The sequence below is a fragment of the Euprymna scolopes genome, chromosome 8, assembly GCF_053919585.1.
Source record: "Euprymna scolopes isolate OS-2025 chromosome 8, ASM5391958v1, whole genome shotgun sequence".
NCBI classification, from domain to species: Eukaryota; Metazoa; Mollusca; class Cephalopoda; order Sepiida; family Sepiolidae; genus Euprymna; species Euprymna scolopes.
The window spans coordinates 162,498,509-162,522,401 of record NC_136489.1 but is presented as its reverse complement, the minus strand read 5'-3'; the positions used below and the strand labels follow the sequence as shown (position 1 = coordinate 162,522,401).

The 23,893-nt window shown below is 41.0% G+C and overlaps 1 protein-coding gene across 4 annotated transcripts in view; it reads right to left on the bottom strand.

Annotated features, from left to right (window-relative positions):
* LOC145284013 (phosphatidylinositide 4-phosphatase SAC2-like) overlaps positions 1–23,893 on the bottom strand; it is a 697,431-nt gene that overhangs the window by 378,034 nt on the left and 295,504 nt on the right. For all 4 annotated transcript variants that reach the window (XM_080133106.1, XM_080133105.1, XM_080133103.1 and 1 more), the window contains 2 exons: positions 4,305–4,372; positions 2,434–2,545 (listed from right to left, as the gene is read on the bottom strand). In XM_080133106.1, coding sequence (XP_079989232.1) covers positions 2,434–2,545; positions 4,305–4,372 — 180 coding nt within the window. The remainder of the gene's footprint in view (positions 1–2,433; positions 2,546–4,304; positions 4,373–23,893) is intronic.

The window sequence follows — 23,893 nt, the reverse complement described above, 5'->3', positions numbered from 1 at the left end:
AATGGCTAAAGATATGTGAGTTTGAAAGTTAATTTGCAAAAGCTATGCAAAATATGTCTGCGTGAAAAAAACAAAAACAAACGGGGGATTATTCAAATTACTGTTCTCATCTTAGATGTTTTCATAACATTTCGGACAATCTAACATGGTGCTACAGATAGTGTTATGTTCGGTTCGAAGAACTTGACTGCCATCTCGACTTTAGTTTTTTTTTTGTTTGTTTTTTTTACCGACTTTTGTGGGCATGTAGCTGTGTCCAGTCTTTCTATCTGTGTCAAACGTGTTATTGCAGGAGATCAATTTTCGCCCTTAAGAGATAATTGGCTTTGATGCTAAAAACATGTTAATCACGTGACTGGAGCCTTAGAAGATCATGTGGTTGTTGCTTTTAAAAGAAATTTGATCTCTTCCAAAATCGCTGCTGCAACTTGATGGAGCTGCATCTAGTCTTTCTATGTGCATTTGTTATGTAGTAGGTCGATCACATCCAATTAGATACGTCTTTTTCCCCCAAACGTACGTTTCTGTAAATAACCGCACATATGTAAACCCAGCAGACAAGCAACGTAGAAGACCTTAGCGAAAACAATACAAACGTTCGATAATACTAATATTAATATGTAGATTGGAAAAATCAAGAAGTCGTTAAACAGAAGCATTCTATGATTTGTACGTTTAAATGAAGACTTGCTGCCTAAATATACAGGATATGTATACATATTGTTATGTTGTAGGTATTTTCAACGCAACAAAGTATTTGTTAGCTATTTATCTATATGTCGATCTATCTATCTAACTGGAGAGATAAACAAGAGATGAATATGAAGAATGTTGATAAAAGGCTGTCAAAATATAGCAAAGCTAGATCATAGACAAGTTTACCGGAAGTATCTCATCAGCTGATCGGATCTACGTGTATGTCACCACGTGATCAGGTTAGCTGGAGATGACATTAATATGTAATGTGAATCTTAAAGGCCTCAGAAAATTAAATCTGTACATTATACGGAGATGTGCACAGAACAGAAGACTTTGTTGGTTTAGTCACATTAAAAGAATATATGAGACGGACAGTTTAACAGGTCGTCCCCTCCTTCACTGGGGAGAGGGCTGACGTGTCTTAGAACGGAGACCTAGAATAAACCATGCAAGTAAATGTTCTGGGGTAACTGACACCCCTATTCCTGTCTTCACATGGACTCTCCCATCGCTGTGAAAGGCAGCCATTTTGGACTCTCTAATCAGAGATTTCATGCCAGCCTAATTGTTGACATGACTTTACAGACTCTCCTGTTTGATATTGTGAACCCCTAAAATAAGGCCACAACAATAACTTAGGTGAAGATAATAAGTCAAGTTTTTATCTGTGCGATCACTAGGGCAATAGAACATTTTCATCACCCTTTTGACTCTCTGGTGTATACCTGACACAGTTAATCAACTGAGAACCACATCACTATGTAAAAACATGGGATATCAACGGATATAGACTAGAGTGTCAAAACAACGTAAAAAAATATAGTGTTGCTCTGGCCCTAGTGATCACCTCAGATCAAATATCATTGAACGCAAGTATTTACTGATGATTTTGCTCTTAAGAAATCAGACTGGAGCATTGACTTACTAATGCAAACAACCCTCAAATGTATATCAGTTCTACTAATATTTTAGTATCAAACATTATTGACGCTTGGAAAGTGAATAAAAACTATAAAAAACAAACCAACCAACGTTCTTGGAAGTGGTTGTATATTCGTCCAAACAAGTTCCAGCCTCCCCTCCAAGAACAAGCTGAATTCCAGGTGGACAAGATCAACGACGCATGAAGTTAAGGTATGTCCAAAATACATGTATCACGCACACACATATACACACACACACACACCCGCATATGAACATTTAAACGATCATAGCAGTGGAACATAAACAGACAGCAACAAAATAACTTAGGGTTCAAATAGTGAAGAATCACCAATGATAGACATTTAACGACACGTATACACATCAGAATGAACCCTTCATCCCAAGTACATATCGACATGTGGTGCTATGGTACACATTACACAATGGACCCTCCTCCATTTTTAGTACCCCATAACACATTACATTTCTATTTCCTCCATCATGAACAAATCGCATTTGTAACATTTATGTGCATTTAACGGGCATTCCGACATTTATATTAATACTGCAAATGAGGCAGAAAACTTCCCACTCAGCACATTCCACAATACAATCATAAGAATTATCGATCTTTTAAAACAAAAGTCAATAAACAGTCAAGCGCAAACATTGCTGAAATAAAAATGCCGAAAAAAAAAATTTTGATTAAATAAAAAAATCAAAATTTTTTATAAGAAATAAATTCAACACAAAAAAAAGAAAATGGAAATATGTTTTTAAAGTTTAGTTCAGATTCCAATCATTACTCACCTCGTTCCAATTTTGGCGGAGGTCTGTATTTAAAACCTGACTGGCTCCAAAACACAGGTACTGATCCTCGAACTTGGACAAAGGAGACCAAATGTGGTGGGAATTGTATGATCTAAAATTGACAAACAGAAAAAGAATCTTAGAACTGCCAAATTTTTTAAGTGATTCCATAATTTAGTAATCATTTAGGTAAATAAAATTAAATATGAACTTTTAGAATTATCATTTATTTTATTTATTTTTGTCTTTGTGTCACTTAGGCCAGATGTTTGTGAGTGACTTTAAACTTTTCCCGTCTGTTGCCGTTTACTAAGGCCTTGTAATAATATGTAATTTTTTTTTTTTGAAGATTGTAATACTGGATATGGAGCAGCCAAACCAGCTGCTAAAATCCCCCTGCTTTTTATTGAAACCAACCGAGAGCTCTTTTTGGTATCCTCGTTGTTCCCTTAAGTGTAATTGTCTGGATCTCTTTTGCACTTGGTTCACCAGGAATATTAGTTAGGCAAGACTTTAGGTTCTTCATCATAAGCCCTGTGGCACCTATAACAACTGGTATGATTGATATATCCCTAAGACTCCAGTTTGTTTTTATATCATACATGAGACCTTGATATTTGGTCTGTTTCTGTCTTTCAGCTCTGTTCAGACTGCCATCATTAGGGACAATCACTTCAACCAAGGTTGTCACTCTTTCTGACTTATTCCATATAACTATCTGTATAGAGTCAATAATGTCTGCACATCACATATACATCTATAAAAAAATAAAATAAAAAAATATTTGCCAACATCTTGTCATCAATATACCCCCCTCTCTCTACATGTCTTGGGTGGCCTAAAGTGATGCCTTGTAATTATATATATATATATATATATATATATATATATATATATATATATATATATATACTAGCATTTCAGCCCGGCGTTGCCCGGGTGTTTGGATGTGCATGTTGAGAAAAAAAAAAAAGTGGTAGTAGGAAGGCAGGCTCGAACCTGTACCGCAAAGGAGGAAAAGAACGGGGTAAAACCTAACGTTTATGCTGTTACGACCACCGCCAAACCGGAAGCGACATTTTTTTAAAATTAAGGCTAGAGAATCGAAAGGAGAGGATAACTTTCAAAAATATCGGTGAAAAAAGTGACCCCCCCCCTGTAGAAATGTGCTAAGTTGAAGGGGAAGATATCAATGTTTTTAGCCAATTTTTCGATATTTGTCGTATGAAAGGTCGAACTTTAAAACGATACTGATCTTGGTAAAATCCGTCGCCTCTATTGAAAGTTTAAGGCAGACATGCAAACAGACATACATACATACATTTATATATTGGTAACTAAACATTTTCAACCCAAATTGATGAAAAAGCTTGCCCTATCTGTGAATACCCTTTATGTAAAATTTCAAATATTTAGACCAGAAATTGTCTGAGTAAGTTGGAAGAGACCGCAGAGGTCAATTGTTTTTTACTTTGACCCCTATTATGACCCCTTAAAATTTATTGTTTTGGGCTCAAATCAAGTTATTAAGTTAGATCCATGTCCAAGAAACCTATATGTAAAATTTCAAGTGCGTGGACCCAAAATTGTCGGAGGAGTTTGGTAGAGTTCTCAAAGGTCAAATCGTTGAACTTTGACCCCTTAATCGCCAAATTTCTGGGCAAGAACCGATCACATGGATATTCCCAAATCTCAGTAACCTGTATATCAAATTTCAAGTCTGTAGACTAAAAATTGACATAGTTATTGTGTAAGGAAATGTACACAGACACACACACATTCACTTATTGAGAGAGAGAGATAGAGAGCCAATAATGTTTGTAAAAGTCACATATACATCTTAAAAAATATATATATATTTGCTAACATACCTGTTCAGTTTCAACATAGTTTGCACAGGAACCTTTCTCATCAAGTCCACGTTTTTTAGATCTGGTTCCTGTGAAAAAAAAAACAGCATTAAAATCAAAATGATATCTTGACAACGGCGATTAATAAATTTTTGATATCTATTATAACTAAAAAAAATGTAAAAAAAAAAATGTAAAAAAAAAATGTAAAAAGAAAAAAATGTAAAAAGAAAAAACTGTAAAAAAAAAAATGTAAAAAAAATGTAAAAAAAATGTAAAAAAAAATGTAAAAAAAAAATGTAAAAAAAAATGTAAAAAAAAATGTAAAAAAAAATGTAAAAAAAAATGTAAAAAAAAATGTTAGAAAAAAATGTAAAAAAAGTGTAAAAAAATGTAAAAAAATGTAAAAAAAAAATGTAAAAAAAAATATTTAAAAAAATGTAAAAAAAATGTAAAAAAAATGTAAAAAAAATGTAAAAAAAAATGTAAAAATAAATGTAAAAAAAAATGTTAAAAAAAATGTTAAAAAAAATGTAAAATAAAATGTAAAAAAAAAATGTAAAAAAAATGTAAAAAAATGTAAAAAAAAATGTAAAAAAATGTAAAAAAAAATGCAAAAAAATGTAAAAAAAAATGTAAAGAAAAATGTAAAAAAAATGTAAAAAAAATAAATGTAAAAAAATGTAAAAACAAATGTAAACTGTCCTTTTTTTTGCTGCATTTTATGTATTCATTTATTATCAACATGTTTGATTACCAAAGATATATTTACTATACACGCATATATATTTTATTTATTCAAAGGTAAACAGTTACATTTGGTCGCTACAAACAGCCATCTGTTTCAATCAATGATACTTTATCAGGCAACTCTGAACCATTCGATGCCTGACAAAGTCTCATTGATTGAAACAGATGGCTGTTTGTAGCGACCAAATGTAACTGTTTACCTTCGAATACATAATAAAAAAATATATATTTTGCTCTTGTTACTGAGCACTATCTGACGACTCATTGAATTCCTACTTTTTGAATATCTCAAGCCTGAATTTATATATATTATCAACATATTTGTTTGATTACAAAATATATATTTTACCAAACAGAGATAATACTTTCGTATTTTAATATTTAATCTTCATGTTATATTTTGTATATTTTATGTTGTAATGTGTGGGGATTCATGAAAAAAGTAATGAACTCCCAACCGGATGTTTACTCGTCACCTGTCACATCCGGTCAAAAAGAGAAAATAATAAAAGAATAATTAGCCAATGGGAGTGGGGCGAGATAAAAATATGATTTAACAACCAATATGTCTGTGGGAGAAAGAAGTAAAAAAAAAAAAAAAAAAAAAAGAAGATTTCTGTCAACGAGGAGAAAAGAGAAACAAGACGCCAAAGAAATAGGAAACAGGTGCAGTTAAGTGAGAAGTCACCTGATTTCGCTGTTGAAGTTGACAACGATCAATTAAGAGCCTTAGTCGAAGCCAATCCATGCACAACTGTTAGAGAACTTGCTGGCATGTGTTGAACAGTTTCAAGAAATTGTCTTCCAACCTAACTTATCTCTGGCCAAGTTTTTATCCTTTCTATTTTTATCAATTTTCCTCATATTTTCCTTATGAGCTGGACTTGCTTCCTCAACTGTTGTACATCTATAGATCCAAGAACTTATCCATTCTTTTAACATGGCGATAACATCAGTCTCCAGTTTTGCACACATTTCTCTATGCTCACCAGATTTAATCTTCCTCTGCCATTATTAGAACTAAGCCTTTCTTAAGCCTCGGGTTACACATCCATTATATCATTCTCATATTTCTCCCCATGCAACGTATGTCCTCAACGGCTACTGTCCATGTTCCACGTCCATACAACATCACAAAATGTACACATGTCTGATATACTCGTCCCTTCGTCGACAGTGATAATGCTCTGCTAGTTAGTAAAGGCAATGTTGTAATGATTAAAAAATATTTTTATAACATGAATACTAGCGGGATCTGTGAAAATTCCACAGTAGACTCGTTCATATGTAATATATTGATGTTGACATTCTGTAGATGTTCAACGTAAATGGAGACACCCTGATATTATTGTAGCTTTTTTTTTTTGTTAAAACTGTAAAAACTAAGCTAACAGGGACGCCCGGCGTAACCCGGTCATAAAATACACTTCAATATGATGTTTTAATTTATGCGGATTTCGTATATATTATTATAAATTCAATTTTCTATCGATTGTTATCTATATATCTATAAAAGTGAACGTGTCTGAGTGTACATTTCCCTACGCAGTAACTGTCAATTTTTAGTCTACAGACTCGAAATTTGATATACAGGATACTGAGATTTGGGAAAATCGATGTGATCGGTTTTCGGCCAGAAATTTGGCGATTAAGGGATCAAAGTTCAACGATTTGACCTTTGAGAATTCTACCAAACTTCTCCGACAAATGTTAAGGGGTCGTGATAGGAGTCTAAGTTAAAAAAATTGACCGTTTTTTTTTTTTTGCTCAGCATACATCTCCAAACACTCGGACAACGCCAGGCCGAAATGCTAGTATATCTATAAAAGTGAACGTGTCTGTGTACATTATATAAAAGTGAAAATGTCTGTGTGTGTGTGTCTGTGTTTACATTTCCCTACCAAATTACTCTGTCAATTTTCAGTCTACAGACTCGAGATATGATATAAGGGGTATTGAGACTTGGAAAAATCTTTTTAATCGGTTTTTGGAGAGAAATTTGGCTTTCGGGGTCAAAGTTCAACGATTTTACCTTTGAAACTCTACCAAACTCTTCCGCCAATTTTGAGTCCAAACATTTGAAATTTTAGATGTAGGTTCCTTGGACATGGATCAAACTTTTTAACTTGATTTGAGCTCAAAACAATAAATGTTAAGGGGTCAAAATTGGGGTCAAAGTTAAAAAAAATTGACCTCTTAGCTAATGTTTGATCTAAACATTTGAAATTTTACATAAAGAGTGTTCAGAGATGCGGCAAACTTTTTTAATCAGTTTTTGGGCGAAAATTTGGCTGCCAAGTGGTCAAAGTTGAAAGAGTTGACCTTTGCAGACTCTACCAAACTCTTTGCCAATTTTGGGTCTAAACACTTGAAATTTTAGATGTAGGTTATCTGGACAGGAGTCAAAATTTTTAATATACATATAAAGTTATGAACAGTACATAGGGGCCGAGCAAAGCTGGTCTGAACTGCTAGTGATCATATATTATGATATTCGAAAACGAGGCTAAATCAAAGGGAGCTCAGAGAATGCAGTTAGGAGATTCGGAGTTCCTATCCCGTCGCGGTTACCACCTGACAAAGGCCAGAGGAATAGTTGGCCGAAACGTCGTGAAACAATAACTAAGAAAGATGAGCATAATAGTCCGCAATAAAATAAATAATACTGAATAATGAATTCCAATTAAATAATATATTACTGCATTATATTTGCTTTTAATTCTCCAATGATAAAATTTTCTTTTTTTTTTAATTCACTTTCTTATTAAACATATCTGATTCGCTTACTTACCGTTATCTATAACATAATTACTTTTGATTGTCTGTATTTTTGAGATGAGGTGTTTTCATTGATAGAGATTGTCGGACTGACTTCCTCATCTTGGTTGTTATTGTCACAACGTTTCGGCCGTTTTGCCAGTGACATATGGCCGAGTGGTCCTAGACGTTGTATCAAAGTTTACAGTTACCCAAAGGTGCTGAGTTCAATCCTGAACGAAGGCAGTGAAAAGTAACATCCAAAACAGAGAATCAGCAACTATGTCCCAGAGCCTAGCTGGAGTCCGAACACGGTACCCCCGTAATAATAATAATAATAAAGGGTTGGGTTCGAGACTCCTAACAAACGGTCCCCCAGTTCGATACAAAACACCTGACGAAGGCCGGAGGGCAAAACGATCGAAACGTTGTGACTATAACAACCAAGATGAAGAAGTCAGTCCGACAATCTCAATAAATGAAAACACCTCATCTCAAAAATACAAATAATTACTTCTTTCTTTTTTTTTTTTTTGAAACCTCTCTAGTCCTCCTCCTCCTCCTCCTCCTCCTCCTCCTCCTCCTCTAGAAGTCATTTACTCAGGTTCGCCCTTTCATCTCTTTGTCTTTGATTTCCAAGTAACTCCCCCCTCCCCCAACACAATTAACCTTGAATACACCTTTCTTTTTTATTCTTTCCTTTTTTTCTCTCTTTTCTTTTCTTTTCTGCTCTTACGTTTAATGTCTGAAGTAGTTATACCACAGGAACCTTCTCACTTTATATTTTATAACGTTTCATTTTTTTTTTTTTAAATTAATAGTTTTCTTTTTCTTCATTTGAGGACTGGTTCCTATTTACAATGCCCCCCTCCAGGGTCGTTTTTTAATGTGGAGAAAAGGAACAAAAATAAAAATTGTCTCAGTCGTGAATGATTTCTCTTCCACTGACAGAGAACAAGAAATTGAAGTGTAGATCTGAAGAACAGATGGTATTTATTTGCTCCCCCACTGAGCAAATTAGGCACAAGGCCGTTTTTAATGTGAGGTTAAAACCAGCTCCCCTAAAAGTAGGCAAAAAGGGGGCACTCTGGTTACCAAAAATAATAATTGTCCCAGTATAGAGGGTTTCCCCTCCATTGACTGGTACAAATTATCTTAAGTGCAGCATCTGAAGAACAGATACTACACTTTGATCTTGTTTATATATTTTATTGAGAAAGAAAAAATTGAACATAAAAAACGTACAAAAAATTCAATTCAACAAAATTAGGCACAAGGCCCTACAAGAAATTGGGAGGGGGAGGGTACAGGGTCTTTTTGACTATGTAACAGATGAGACTTTGAAGTCTTACTCTTGACTGGCAACATTTACCAAAATACCTCAATCACTCTGTGGATCCTAATCTAACTAATAACCCCAGCGTTCAATGTAAAATTTAACTAAGTACAATTTGTATATTCATTTCTGTATGTTGTGTGTGCATTTTTTTTTTTTTTTTTTTTTTTTTTTTTTGTGTGTGTGTATGTGTGAGAAAATAAAGTTCGATTTCATTAGAAAGAGTTCTTGAATTAATTGGCATAAAATGTTCGTGGAGTGGGAAAAAACTAATGAAAATGTTCATTTCAAAAATAAGGAAAAAACTACTAATGTGTTGTTAGTAAGACCCCCCCTGTACTATTCTATGTGGCTAGATCCCCCACTGTTTTCCGGGGAACCGAAAACAAGCAGAGCATCCCTAATGGGGTTTGAGGAAGTCGCCTTAATGGAGGTGGGAGAAAATAAAGCAACGGATGGAGGGGGTAGGAAGGTGACCTCTGAGTAGCGGGATGACCGGGAGCATCAGAAAATAAAGATGAGGAGCAGGGGGGTTGGGCAGACTCAGAGGTTCTCTAATACCAAAAAATAAAATCAGGAACAGGATCTCATTTGTACCACCAGTCAAGAGTTACTTTACTGAACTTATAATGCTAACCTAGGCAGGATGGGTTCCGTAGGACCCAGCACCGCCCATGCCATGCCTAAGGAGGGAACACGTATTGAAACTTGGCTCCTCGACGGATGCACAAACTAGTGCTGTGCACCCACCTCTTGTCAAATTCCACTCTAGGCAACCTCTTCCAATCGCATCTGATCTTTACTTTAAGCAAATGTTTAAAGTAAACGATCAGATCCCGATCAGGAACAGATGTCCCTTCGTGGACCAACTTGAGGCGCGTGATCCAAATGGTCATGCGCGCTACTGCTAGGATCGCCAGGAAAACCAAACTTTCCTCCCTGGGGAACGGCGGCTCCATGTTGTACACAAAAGTTCCTACGTCGAGATCGAGCAGACACTCGGCATCGATGCGAGCTGTTACCCCCTCGACGTACCTTAATAGGGGCTGTATCCGGCTGCAACTAAAAAATGCGTGCTCGATTGTTTCGGGCTCGCGTTCGTCACAGCACGGACAGAAGCGGCTGGTATGTTCTTTATACCGGAAAAAAGTACGTCGAAGAGGGGCAGCGCATTTCGGACCAGTCGCCAAGTCAGGGAGAATTCCGAGTTATTCAGAATCTCCCGTCCCGGCACCCAACACCATTGAGAACGGACAACCTCCATCGACCATCCCATCCGCCTACAAAGTGGATCCTTCGCGGTCCCCTCCACTAAATCCCGATACAGTTTCTTCCTTGGCTGATCGAGGACATTGGTCCCCGGCAAAGCTCTAAGAGCGGTTCGGCATTCGGAGAAGAACTTGGACTCCCCCTTCGGTCTACGACGACCTTCTACCGAAGGGTTGGGTTTGAGATTGGGAAACGAGTTCTCAACCACAGGGACCCAAGGAGCGTCTCCTTCAAGCGAACGACCCAGGAAAGCCAATCTCTCGGCGTTTCTATGACACAAGAGACTGGGCTGACCCAGGCCTCCCTCGCTCGGATTTTGAACACAGACCTCTCTGCAGACATAATGCTTACCCTCGTTCCACAAAAGTGAATCGAGGCGCCCTTGTAAGCGGGTTAGTCGTTCTGCAGGGAGAGGAAGTACAGACAAACGGTAAAGGATGAGCGGAAAGACGTATGTAGCACATGCCTCCGCCCGACACTTCAAGGACAATTTCCTTCCAATCCAAGTCTTTACTGACGATTTGACCTTAGACTGTACTTCCGACCAATTCTTTTCCAGCTGAAGTCCCGGTCCAAACCAGACACCGAGAATGCGGACCGGTACATCGGTCCAGCTGAAAATACCTGGAAGCGAGTTTACCCCGGTCCAGGCCCCCAACCGCAGGCCAACAGACTTGCTACGGTTGAAGATGGCCCCTGTTACTTCTTCGTATCGAGCGAGCGCCTCGACCACCGCTTGAACGTCCGTGAGGCAAGACACGAACATGGTGACGTCATCGGCGAACGCGGAAACCCTGGCTCGTGTGCCTCCAGGGAGAGCTATTCCGCGCAGGACTGGTGTAGCCGCCTCGTCCCTTAACTTGCGAAGGAGGGGTTCCAACGCCAGGACATACAACAGAGGCGACAGCGGACAACCCTGTCGCACCGACCGAGAGACAGCGAATGACTCCGACAGCTTACCGTTGATCTGCACCGCTACCGTCGGCCTGTCATACAGAACAAAGATCCACTTGCAGAAGTCCGGATTAAATCCGGCGGCCTCTAGCACAGATCCTAGGAACCGATGGTCGACCCTATCGAATGCCTTGGACTGATCCAAACTGATCAGCGCGGCTTCGGCGTCGTCTTCTGTCCCCTCTATGATCGAGCGTATCAAGTGCAAATTGTCTTGAATCGATCTCCCCTTCACAGCATAAGTCTGGTCCGGTTCGATCAAGTCAGTGATGACAACCTGCAAGCGATTCGCAAGAATCTTTGCCAAAATCTTTAACTCTGTGTTTAGCAGAGTCAAGGGCCTAAAATCATCAAAGTTTTCCCTCCCACCATGCCGTTGACCTTTCCTCAGCAATGTGATCACACCCTTGGTCACCTGTCCAGGGATGGAACCCTCGGCAAACCAATGGTTGAACATATCCTTCAGAATATGGGCGACAGCCTCAAGTAAAACTCGTAGGGTAAACCATCAAGCCCCGGGGATTTGTTATAGCCGACCTGCTTCAACGCAGTAATGACCTCATGTTCAGTAATAAGACCATCACAGCTAGCCGCCTGAGCCGCCGTGAGGCGGGGCGAGTCAGCCAAATAGCTGCCAAACTCATCAACCCTGAGTCCAGGTAGTTGGGTGAAGCGCACCGATAGATGCTCCCGAAACCCCTCGCAGATCTCCCGAGTCGATACTAAGGGGTGTCCTTCCAGGTTATGTACTTTACGAATGTACCCATCCAAACCGCACCTTAAAGCAACCTTACGCTCAACAGCGTCAACATTCACAGCCTCGTTAGAAACTTTCTTTAACCTAGCCCTAACTACTTGACCTTCATACCGCTCGCTAGCCAAGCGGTTTAGATCTTGTTTAGCTAGTGCTAACTCTAGGGGGTCCCCCCCTCCACCGCCCGGGTCAGCTTATCCTCTAAACGCTTCTTTGCCTTAGCCTTATCTATCGCGAGGCGTTGGCTATACTGGACAGAGAAGCGCCTAATTTTGGCCTTGAGACTAACCCACCACTTACTCCCTGTAACCGCCCCCACTAAAGCCCGCTGAATTAGCTCAGTGACCTTCAACCGGTAGTCCTCCAGCTCCAACAAGGTGCTGTTGAACTTCCAGTATCCGGCCAGTTTAGGCCTAGCACTTAAGTTCAAACGGGCCATAACAAGTTTATGGTCCGAGTGTCCTAGCAAGTGGAACGTGGGGCAAGATAGGAAGTCTACATCGCCTCTTCTAACTAACATCCGATCCAAGTAAGTGCTTGGATGGGAAGGCACTACAGGATGCCACGTCCACATCTCCCGCCCCGGATGATCCAGACGAAATCTGTCGACGAGATCACACGAGGCCATCAGGTCAGACAGACTGCTATCACACCACGCCGACCCGCTAGTCCCCCCGACCTTATCTATTTTGGGATCAAGGATTGCATTCCAATCCCCCATTAAAACTAACCGTTCCGGATCCACTAAGAAGCCCTCCAACCGTCGAAAAAAGGTTGCCCTCTCTACAGCAGCATTGGGAGCATAAACAGCAACAATCCGAAAAACACTACAATTAACAGCAACATCAACAACAAGCGCCCGCCCGTCCTCGCCTGCGTGAACAACATTCACCGACGCTGACAGGGTGCGACTCACTAGCAAGGAGATTCCATGACTATAGGTATTGCCATATGCTGAGTAGACATCGTAATCGTTTACCAGCACCTGACAATCCGCGTCACAAACAAAGTGGGTCTCCTGGATAGCGGCAATATCTACCTTGAGGGACACCAAGTCTCTCACAACGCGCGAGGCCTTGCTTCGACACCTGATGCCCCTCACATTCAATGTAGCCAAGTTCAAAGACATGATCACTTACCTCAAGCACTGTCACAGACGGGTCTGAAATCCTGGGCAGTGAGGACATGGCAGGCCTGGCCAAGGCTGCCGGTAAGTAAATCCGATGAAGGTGATCCATCCTTGGCCACGCCCCCCACGTTCAGGGGGAAGGTTAGTTTGAGTGCCCTGTATAGCGATGGGTGTACATACATGGGGATTCTACCCTCACATTTAAAGAAAATGTTGGTCAGCGAAGGATGGTCCCTATCCACCAGCTGCTGGCCTGGGATCGCATTCTTCGCTGCCTTAATCATTGCCCACATTCCTCCAGTCCTAGCGTCCTTGTCGACCCTAACGAAAGTGGTCAACAAGGGAGCGTCCTTGAATTTAGTGGGGTCTGTTACTAGGTCTCCACCGACTTTTTCAAAGTTTTTAAGTTTATTGTACCGGACCTTCTGTTGTCCTTTAAGGTCCGGAGCCGGTTGGAGAGGGTCTGTTTCACAAATCCTGCTTCCTGGCAGGAAGGGGAGCTTTTTGGTCCGTTCAGTGCGGACTTTGGGAGTGGGGGAGGGGAGCTCTTTTGGTTGATGGGGAGGCTGAGCGCTTGGGGAGGGGGTAGCCTGCTCGTTTTCTTCTTTTTGGCTCCTGTCACGGGATGAGGGGCGGGAAGAGTTTCTTGGGGCCTTTATAGGAGAGGGGGAAGGTTGTTCGGGTTGCTGGGGTGTTGGGATCACAGGGGGCTCATCCTGTGTTGTTGTTGCGAGGGAGTCCTTCTCAGTCTCAGTGGGGGTAGGAGGGTTTGCGCGTGTCTTGCGGCTTTTCCTCCTCCTGGCCCTCCTGATCTCTGTTGCGCTCAGGGCCATAGAGACTGTTGTTGTCTCTTCCTCTGCCTCTGACGCGGCCTCCTCCTCAGATTCTGGTAGTTTCCTCTTGTTTGAGGAGGAGGGTGTCTGTGTGTCCATTTTCTCCGTCTCGCTCTTCGGTTGTTCTTGGTCTTGGGTGACTGTCTGCAAGGATGGCTGTTTGTTGATCTTGCCTTTCTTTACGACCGTCACCCAGCCTGTCGGTGCCTCTGGAGGATTTGCGGCCGGCGCGGGAGCAGCGGCTTGATTTGTTGTCACGCTTGTTCCCGCCGCTTTTGTGGGCTTCTTCCCTCCATTCCTCTTCGGACAGTCCTTCGCCATATGCCCTTGTTGTGTGCACAGCTAGCAATGGGGCCTCCTCCCTTCCACTATAAGGGAGAGTGTCCACTCTCCGAACTTGAGTGTGGCTGGGATGGCGTAGAATCCAGCCTTTTCCAGGAACATCTGTACTTTGTAGTCCCCGGTCATGATGTTTCTTAATCCGCGGACCGGGGTGACTTCCTCTACGTCTCCATACTGGCTTAGGATAGCCCCCAGTTGTTTGGCCTCCATATAGCAGGGGACGTTTAGAGCAGAAACATTTGCTCTCCTCTTGTTCATATAGATGGGTTGGAGCTTTATGTTCCTGCTCTGATGGCAGGTCCTGGACAGCCTGACTGCGTCTTCGGAGGTGGGGAGCAGAACATCCCACTGTGCGTAACTCCTTCTACAGATGTAGTTGGCGGGAATGTTCTGTTCCAGCAACACGTTCATCATGGTGTCCTTGTTGACGCCCGTCAGACCCCTTGTCTTGGTGTCTGAAGTTATCAGCGAGAGCACTCTTTTCTCCAGAACTTCCACTTGACCCGGGAGGGGTTGGATGTTGTTCCCCTGGGTATACTCCTTGTAAGTGGAGTCGAAGAGTGCTCTGTAGTCTTCGGGCGTCAACTTCCCTTGCTGCTCTTTGGGGCCCCATGCCCGGTCCTCCATCCTGGTGGGTGTCAGCTGGACTCGGGTTGGGGGGGCGTAGCTGGTGTTGTGGGGCTCTCCATTGTCATGGGCATTTTTGGTTTCGGAACGGGGCCGTTACCAGGCAAAGTAGGCCATTGTGTCTTTGGCGTTGTTTCGTCCTGGCTTGGTTTGCTCTCCGGGCCGCTCCCCTTTCTTATTTTCTTCCTTTGCTGGGTGGCTGTCCCCCTGGGGGATGGAGGTGTCTCCCCTTCTGGTGCCGTGTTCCCAGCTGGAGCCTTGGTGGGTACTGTCAAGGGTGTCTCTCCTTCCAACTTGCTTTTGTTACCACTGGCCGGAGAGTCACCCCTTTTCCGTATTTGGTCCTCTTGGGGAGTGTTGGGGGGCCAATCACTGTCTTCCCCGCCGAATAGTGAGCAGATGGAGGCTATTACGTCTTCATCCAGCGCCTCGGTTTGGTCCGCGGTGCTGTTTTCCTCCTTTTCTGTTGGGGAGTCGCCCTTTGGGGGAGCGGGGGATGGGTTCCCCGGTCTTCCTCCCTTGGTTCTGCCGTCCTGGGGTGCAGCTGGTTGGCTGGGTTCTGCACTTTCCCCAGCTAGTGACTTAACGGCAGCTTTTTCCGCTGGGTTGCCCTTGTGGGGAGCGGTTGCAGGTGCTTTTCGGGGGGTCGCCGCGGGCTGCGGCCCTACCCTCCCGCTTTCTTCCAAGGTCGCCGTGCGCCAGGGCCCTACCTTGTTTCCTGGCGCCGTCTCGCCGGGAGATGCATCAGCTCCCTCACATAGGGAGTCGCTAGCAGTTGAGATGCTGCGCATTTGGGGTGACGTACCCCTCCTGCCTGGCATCGTGGCGGTTGCACTGGCCGCTGGCGCGGACCAAAGTGTAGTGGGGGAAAAGAAAACCCAGGGGAATGGAGGAGGGGGAGGAGCGGACTTTGAAGAAATTAGAGTTTTTGACTTCCCCTCACGGGGATGTCGGGTTAGCAGCTCAGATCCCCCCGTGAGGGGGGAGAGCAGAGAAGAAAGACGCAGTGGGTGCTAGCGGGTCAGAGTGCCGCGTCGCAATTAAGAGAGAGAGGGGATAGGCATCCCTGCCCACAGAGGGGAGCAGAAACGAAGCACCCGCCCTACCCCACGTCACCCTACCCACTAACTTACCCCAACGGAAGCGAGAAAGAGAACCCTGTCTGCTCGATCCACTGGGAGAGCAGCGAAGATAGACAAAGTTTGGGCCTGGCAGGTCAGAGTGCTGCTCAGGCAATTAAGTGTGGAGAAATTAGACCATCCCCTGTCTCTAGAGGGAAGAGACCGGAACGAAGAAAAAACGCATGCAAAAAAAACAACAAAAGCAGGTCTCAACTACCAGCTAGTGGTGCTGGTCCCGAGATTCCAGTCTCCCAAAAAAGGGGATCGGTTTCCGGGTCCAAACTCCCACAAATGTGGAGTCGGTCCTTTAGGTCCTGACTCCCCAAAGGAGGGGGTCGGTCCTTGCTAACCAAGGTTAGTATGAAAACACCTTAACCTAGCCCGAAAGCCCGGTGGCGGAAAGTTTAGTAACTGAGAGAACAGATACTACACTTTGATCTTGTTTATATATTTTATTGAGAAAGAAAAAATTGAACATAAAAAACGTACAAAAAATTCAATTCAACAAAATTAGGCACAAGGCCCTACAAGAAATTGGGAGGGGGAGGGTACAGGGTCTTTTTGACTATGTAACAGATGAGACTTTGAAGTCTTACTCTTGACTGGCAACATTTACCAAAATACCTCAATCACTCTGTGGATCCTAATCTAACTAATAACCCCAGCGTTCAATGTAAAATTTAACTATGTACAATTTGTATATTCATTTCTGTATGTTGTGTGTGCATTTTTTTTTTTTTTTTTTTTTTGTGTGTGTGTATGTGTGAGAAAATAAAGTTCGATTTCATTAGAAAGAGTTCTTGAATTAATTGGCATAAAATGTTCGTGGAGTGGGAAAAAACTAATGAAAACGTTCATTTCAAAAATAAGGAAAAAACTACTAATGTGTTGTTAGTAAGACCCCCCTGTACTATTCTATGTGGCTAGATCCCCCACTGTTTTCCGGGGAACCGAAAACAAGCAGAGCATCCCTAATGGGGTTTGGGGAAGTGGCCTTAATGGAGGTGGGAGAAAATAAAGCAACGGATGGAGGGGGAGGGGGAAGGTGACCTCTGAGTAGGGGGATGACCGGGGGCATCAGAAAATAAAGATGAGGAGCAGGGGGGTTGGGCAGACTCAGAGGTTCTCTAATACCAAAAAATAAAATCAGGAACAGGATCTCATTTGTACCACCAGTCAAGAGTTACTTTACTGAACTTATAATGCTAACCTAGGCAGGATGGGTTCCGTAGGACCCAGCACCGCCCATACCATGCCTAAGGAGGGAACACGTATTGAAACTTGGCTCCTCGACGGATGCACAAACTAGTGCTGTGCACCCACCTCTTGTCAAATTCCACTCTAGGCAACCTCTTCCAATCGCATCTGATCTTTACTTTAAGCAAATGTTTAAAGTAAACGATCAGATCCCGATCAGGAACAGATGTCCCTTCGTGGACCAACTTGAGGCGCGCGATCCAAATGGTCATGCGCGCTACTGCTAGGATCGCCAGGAAAACCAAACTTTCCTCCCTGGGGAACGGCGGCTCCATGTTGTACACAAAAGTTCCTACGTCGAGATCGAGCAGACACTCGGCATCGATGCGAGCTGTTACCCCCTCGACGTACCTTAATAGGGGCTGTATCCGGCTGCAACTAAAAAACGCGTGCTCGATTGTTTCGGGCTCGCGTTCGTCACAGCACGGACAGAAGCGGCTGGTATGTTCTTTATACCGGAAAAGTACGTCGAAGAGGGGCAGCGCATTTCGGACCAGTCGCCAAGTCAGGGAGAATTCCGAGTTATTCAGAATCTCCCGTCCCGGCGCCCAACGCCATTGAGAACGGACAACCTCCATCGACCATCCCATCCGCCTACAAAGTGGATCCTTCGCGGTCCCCTCCACTAAATCCCGATACAGTTTCTTCCTTGGCTGATCGAGGACATTGGTCCCCGGCAAAGCTCTAAGAGCGGTTCGGCATTCGGAGAAGAACTTGGACTCCCCCTTCGGTCTACGACGACCTTCTACCGAAGGGTTGGGTTTGAGGTTGGGAAACGAGTTCTCAACCACAGGGACCCAAGGAGCGTCTCCTTCAAGCGAACGACCCAGGAAAGCCAATCTCTCGGCGTTTCTATGACACAAGAGACTGGGCTGACCCAGGCCTCCCTCGCTCGGATTTTGAACACAGACCTCTCTGCAGACATAATGCTTACCCTCGTTCCACAAAAGTGAATCGAGGCGCCCTTGTAAGCGGGTTAGTCGTTCTGCAGGGAGAGGAAGTACAGACAAACGGTAAAGGATGAGCGGAAAGACGTATGTAGCACATGCCTCCGCCCGACCCTTCAAGGACAATTTCCTTCCAATCCAAGTCTTTACTGACGATTTGACCTTAGACTGTACTTCCGACCAATTCTTTTCCAGCTGAAGTCCCGGTCCAAACCAGACACCGAGAATGCGGACCGGTACATCGGTCCAGCTGAAAATACCTGGAAGCGAGTTTACCCCGGTCCAGGCCCCCAACCGCAGGCCAACAGACTTGCTACGGTTGAAGATGGCCCCTGTTACTTCTTCGTATCGAGCGAGCGCCTCGACCACCGCTTGAACGTCCGTGAGGCAAGACACGAATACGGTGACGTCATCGGCGAACGCGGAAACCCTGGCTCGTGTGCCTCCAGGGAGAGCTATTCCGCGCAGGACTGGTGTAGCCGCCTCGTCCCTTAACTTGCGAAGGAGGGGTTCCAACGCCAGGACATACAACAGAGGCGACAGCGGACAACCCTGTCGCACCGACCGAGAGACAGCGAATGACTCCGACAGCTTACCGTTGATCTGCACCGCTACCGTCGGCCTGTCATACAGAACAAAGATCCACTTGATCTTTACCCGAAGGCAAAGATTCTGGTTTTTTCTGTGGAAACCAACTTTTTTTTTTTTTTTTTTTAAGTCACCAGATGAGAACTTGTGGTTTTAACCGACCATCTGTCTGAAACATTAGCATGTTCAGTGTCGCGACCTTGTAAATTTGTTTATATTAATAAATATAGTCTTGGAAGTTATTTTTAACCTTTAAAACTATATCAAAGAACTTATCCAATTTTTATATCATTCGTTGGAAAACTAATTAATCACCTAATCTAAAACTATTTAGTACCTATTTACTATGCCTCCCCACGGGACAGAGTTAGACACCAGGGTCGTTTTTTAATGTGGAGAAAAGGTACAAAAATAAAAATTGTTTCAGTCGTGAAGGATTTCTCCTCCACCGAAAGAGAACAAGAAATGGAAGTGCAGCATCTGAAGAACAGATACTACACTTTGATCTTGACCAAAAGGCCAAGTTACTAAAACTATTTAGTAAGTCATTCAATCATCATTCATATATATATATATATATATATATATATATATACATATATATATATATATATATATATATATATATATATATATATATATATATATATATATGTATATTTTGGCATCAAGTCATTCAAGCACATCTAGTTGAACACGACAGAGTTATTCTTTTTTCCGATTTTTCTGGACATCTTTTCAGTTCGCTGAGCAATCTTTTTTATTTCCGCTGGCATGTTATATATAATGGCGCCCAAAAGTTGTTGGTCAGCGATATTCTTCTCAAGCGCTTTCTATCGGTGCATCCGATCGTCGTCAGGAGCGATTGTTGTTCTCGTTTTCTTTTTCTTTGAGGCTTGGTGTATTTATTTTGTTTTCTTTGTTATATAAAGTTGGGTGCAGGATGGTTAGGGGCGAATTATTTTTATTTTTGATTTCGATTTTCTTATTTTATAGTTTATTTATTTAGTTTCTTGTTAGTTATTAAATACTGTTAGTATATTTGTCCCGGTGTTAAAGGAGATCTGGTTAAAAAGGGGCTGCAGTTTTTTTTTTATTAGTATGGCTTTTAGTAATTTTAGTCGTCGTGTGCAGTTGTGCGTGTGGGTGGGTAGAGAGAGAGAGAGAGAGAGAGAGAGAGAGAGAGAGAGAGAGAGAGAGAGAGAGAGAGAGAGAGAGAGAGAGAGAGAGAGTGTGTGTGTGTGTGTGTGTGTGTGTGTGTGTGTGTGTGTGTGTGTGTGTTGTAGAATCCCGGGATACGATGTTTTTCCGGACCCTGATTACAATATTTACCCCGCCTTACGGTATTACTTATAATGTTATTTGATTATATACATGTGTATTATATACTGTACTGTATTTTGTTGCTAATTTTTAATGCCGTATCCCGGAGTTCTACTGCACAACACATTATATCTACTTGCATACCAAACGATTTTGTGTAATGAATGAGCGATAATTTAGTTATGAAAGGGTCCTTTTGATCCTATGATGGATGGACTGAACTCCAACTTTCGGGTATGCTACAAACTATTTCTCTTACAGTCAATAAGCAAGAAGCGGAAACACATTCAAACATTTATACATGCAAAACTCCCACAATCAAAATGAAGGCAATACCAAAAATAAACAATGTTGTCTAGACTGTTGCTGTTATACAATAGCAAAGAAAATGTAATTATGTATGGAATTGATTACATTATTATTATCGGAACTAATAACCTACGTTTATGTATAGACTGAGTGGGATGAGTTTGGATTGAAGTTAAGCTAAAAACAAGAAAAGCTCTCATGTTTCCAAAACTATCTTGTGTAACGAATGAACAATCGTGTCTGCAGTGAAAAACGAATCTTAAAATGTTCAGTACATATATATGTACTAGCAGGCCGCCCGGCATTGGCCGGTTGTAAAATACGCTTAAATATGATATTTTAATTAATGCATGTTTTGTAGTTATTATTATACTTGCCAGTACGTATTGCAAATGTAGAGGGCATTTTCTTAACTCATATTAACCTGCAATAACATCTACTGGCTAGTGTTGGGACGATTAATCAGAGTTAGGAATTTGAAAAATCAGAACTTTTGGGGATATCAGAATTGCTATTATAATCGGTAAAATTTGTATCTATTTTCCAATACCAAAAGCGATTCTTTTAATTTTATTTGCTTTTGTTTAAAAGCGGATCACCATTGTTGGTACTAATGATTGAATGATAGATGTTTATTGATTTCAAATAATCAGTTAAATTAAAATTTATAGATCACTATCACCCCTATACACACACAAGCATATGTTTTTATAGTTGCAAAAATATATGCATTTGTTAGACTAGCCTGGATACCCGACGTTACCCGGGTGTTTGGAGATGTGTTGAGCAAAAAAAATAAATAAATAAATAAAAAATAAAATAAATGAGGTAGTAGGCAGGCAGGCTCGAACCCGTACCGTAAAGGAGGAAAAGAACGCAAAAAAAAAAAAAAAAAAAAAAAAAAACGTGACGTCTTTGTCGTTGCGTCCATCACCAAACCGGAAGTGGCGAAAGTTTAAATTAAGGCTAGTCAATCGAAAAGAGGGGGTGACTTTCGAAAATATCGGCGAAAAAAGTGACCACCCCTCCCTGTAGAAAAGTGTCCAGTTGAGGCTGAAGGAATTAATGTTTTGTGCTAATTTTTCGATATTTGTTGTCCTAAAGGTCGAGCTTCAAAACAATACCAATCTCGTGGAAATCCGTCGCCTCTTTCGAAAGTTTTAGGCAGACATACAAACATACATACGTACATTTAAACAGACAAGTGAGATTTATATTGTAGATTATATTAGACCGAATATATAGTAATAATTTGGACTATGACAAGAGAATATTCTTTTCATTATTTTGACTCTTGGGTATATATCAGTTAATATCATATGTTTTTAGATAGAAAGATGTGGTTCTCGGTTGATTAACTGTGTCGGATATATACTCGAGAGTCAAAACAATAAGAATATTCTCTTGTCATATCCCTAGTAATGATTTAACAAAAAAAAAAAAATCACTCATACGCTACCACCGAGAATCGAAACCAAAACGTTTAGCTTAGGATTTACTTTTCCCTCCACGTTAATGACTATGAAGATATGTTTACTACAAAGCTAAGAATTAAAACATGAACTAATATTATGTTATGCATGCGTTCGTAATGCCGTCGTTCGAGTTTCACTTGGCAAATTTCATTTTTTTTTTTTTTAATTTTCACACTTTTGCACTGATTTTCCCTGGCTAAAACACAAATATAAAGTTTTGCATAGGTTCGAATACCCTATTATATGAAGTTCCATGTCTGTAGACCAAAAACTGACAGAGGAGTTTGGTAGGCAAAATTTTTTAAACAAATATTCATACATATATATATATATATATATATATATATATATATATATATATATATATATATATATGTATAGATAAATATATATATAGAAAGAGTTTCGTGTTTACTATAACTTTTTACGCAAGTATAAATCAAGTAGAATCTCTACATGAATATAATTACACGTAATAGTTAACTAAAGATGATGTTCCCATCAGAAAACCGAAAAAAAAACTAATAGGGAATTAATTAAAATGAATGTTTAAAAGAATATGCAAATTAGCTAGATCTTTTGCAGGTGAATGCAATTCCATGGCCCATATATAACAAAGTTGTATTTTCTTTTTAAATGAATAGAAGAAAAGGGTTTTTAATATGAATATCAATACACAAAAGAAAAAAAATTCATAAGAGTATAGAAGATATAGCATGATACTTTATGGAGTACAAAATGTAAATTATGCAATCATGAAGGTAAGACTTTTATAATTCAAGATTAAAGTAAAATGCGTTTTAAAATAAATAAAAAGGGGGGGGCGAAAAAGAAGAAAAATAAAAAGGGGGAATTCAGCTGACCGGTTTCGCCCTCGTTTTTCACTAGGCTGTATCGCAGGATTTAAAAAGGAGAAATCGAAAATATGTTTAAAATAAGATTATGTTGCGTTTCGTTATGGATGTAAAAAAAAAAGACAAAAGGTGGGGGAGAGATTAAAATGAAGCAACGATCTGATTTTTTTTCGAAGATCCTAGAGAATAATCACGCTCAAACCTAAGAGACATTCCCTCTGTTTACAGAAAGAAGGCCTTCTCAATCAAACGTGAAGAGTCTCCAAGATCTTTAAATAGAATGTTATATATATATATATATATATATATATTATATACACACATACGCGCATACATACATACACACACACATATATAGATACATGCATACATACACACATACATATACACACATGCATACATACGCACATACATATATATATACACACACATGCATACATACATACACACACGTGCATACATACATACATACATACACACATATGCATACATACATACATACACACACATACATATATACACACACATGCATACATACACACATACATATATATATACATACATACATACATACACACACATGCATACATACATACACACACATGCAACATATATACACACACATGCATACATATATACACACACATGCATACATATATACACACACATGCAAACATACACACATACATATATATATACACACACATATATATATATACACACACACACATATACACACACATACACACACATACACATACAGCCTTTGAGACTTTACACGACCGGTCGCCACAGTCGATTGAAAATTTCTTGGAGCGACTAAAAGTCATAAATCACTCGCCCGCCAGTCGATACAATTTCTTTAAATAAAGAAACGGGAAAATCACATTTATTTTACGACCCTCAAATATGCGGTGACTTAAAATGACCTATGTCTCATCATTTGTGAATTCTTTCATCTCTAGCTGTGAGACCGTTGGAATAT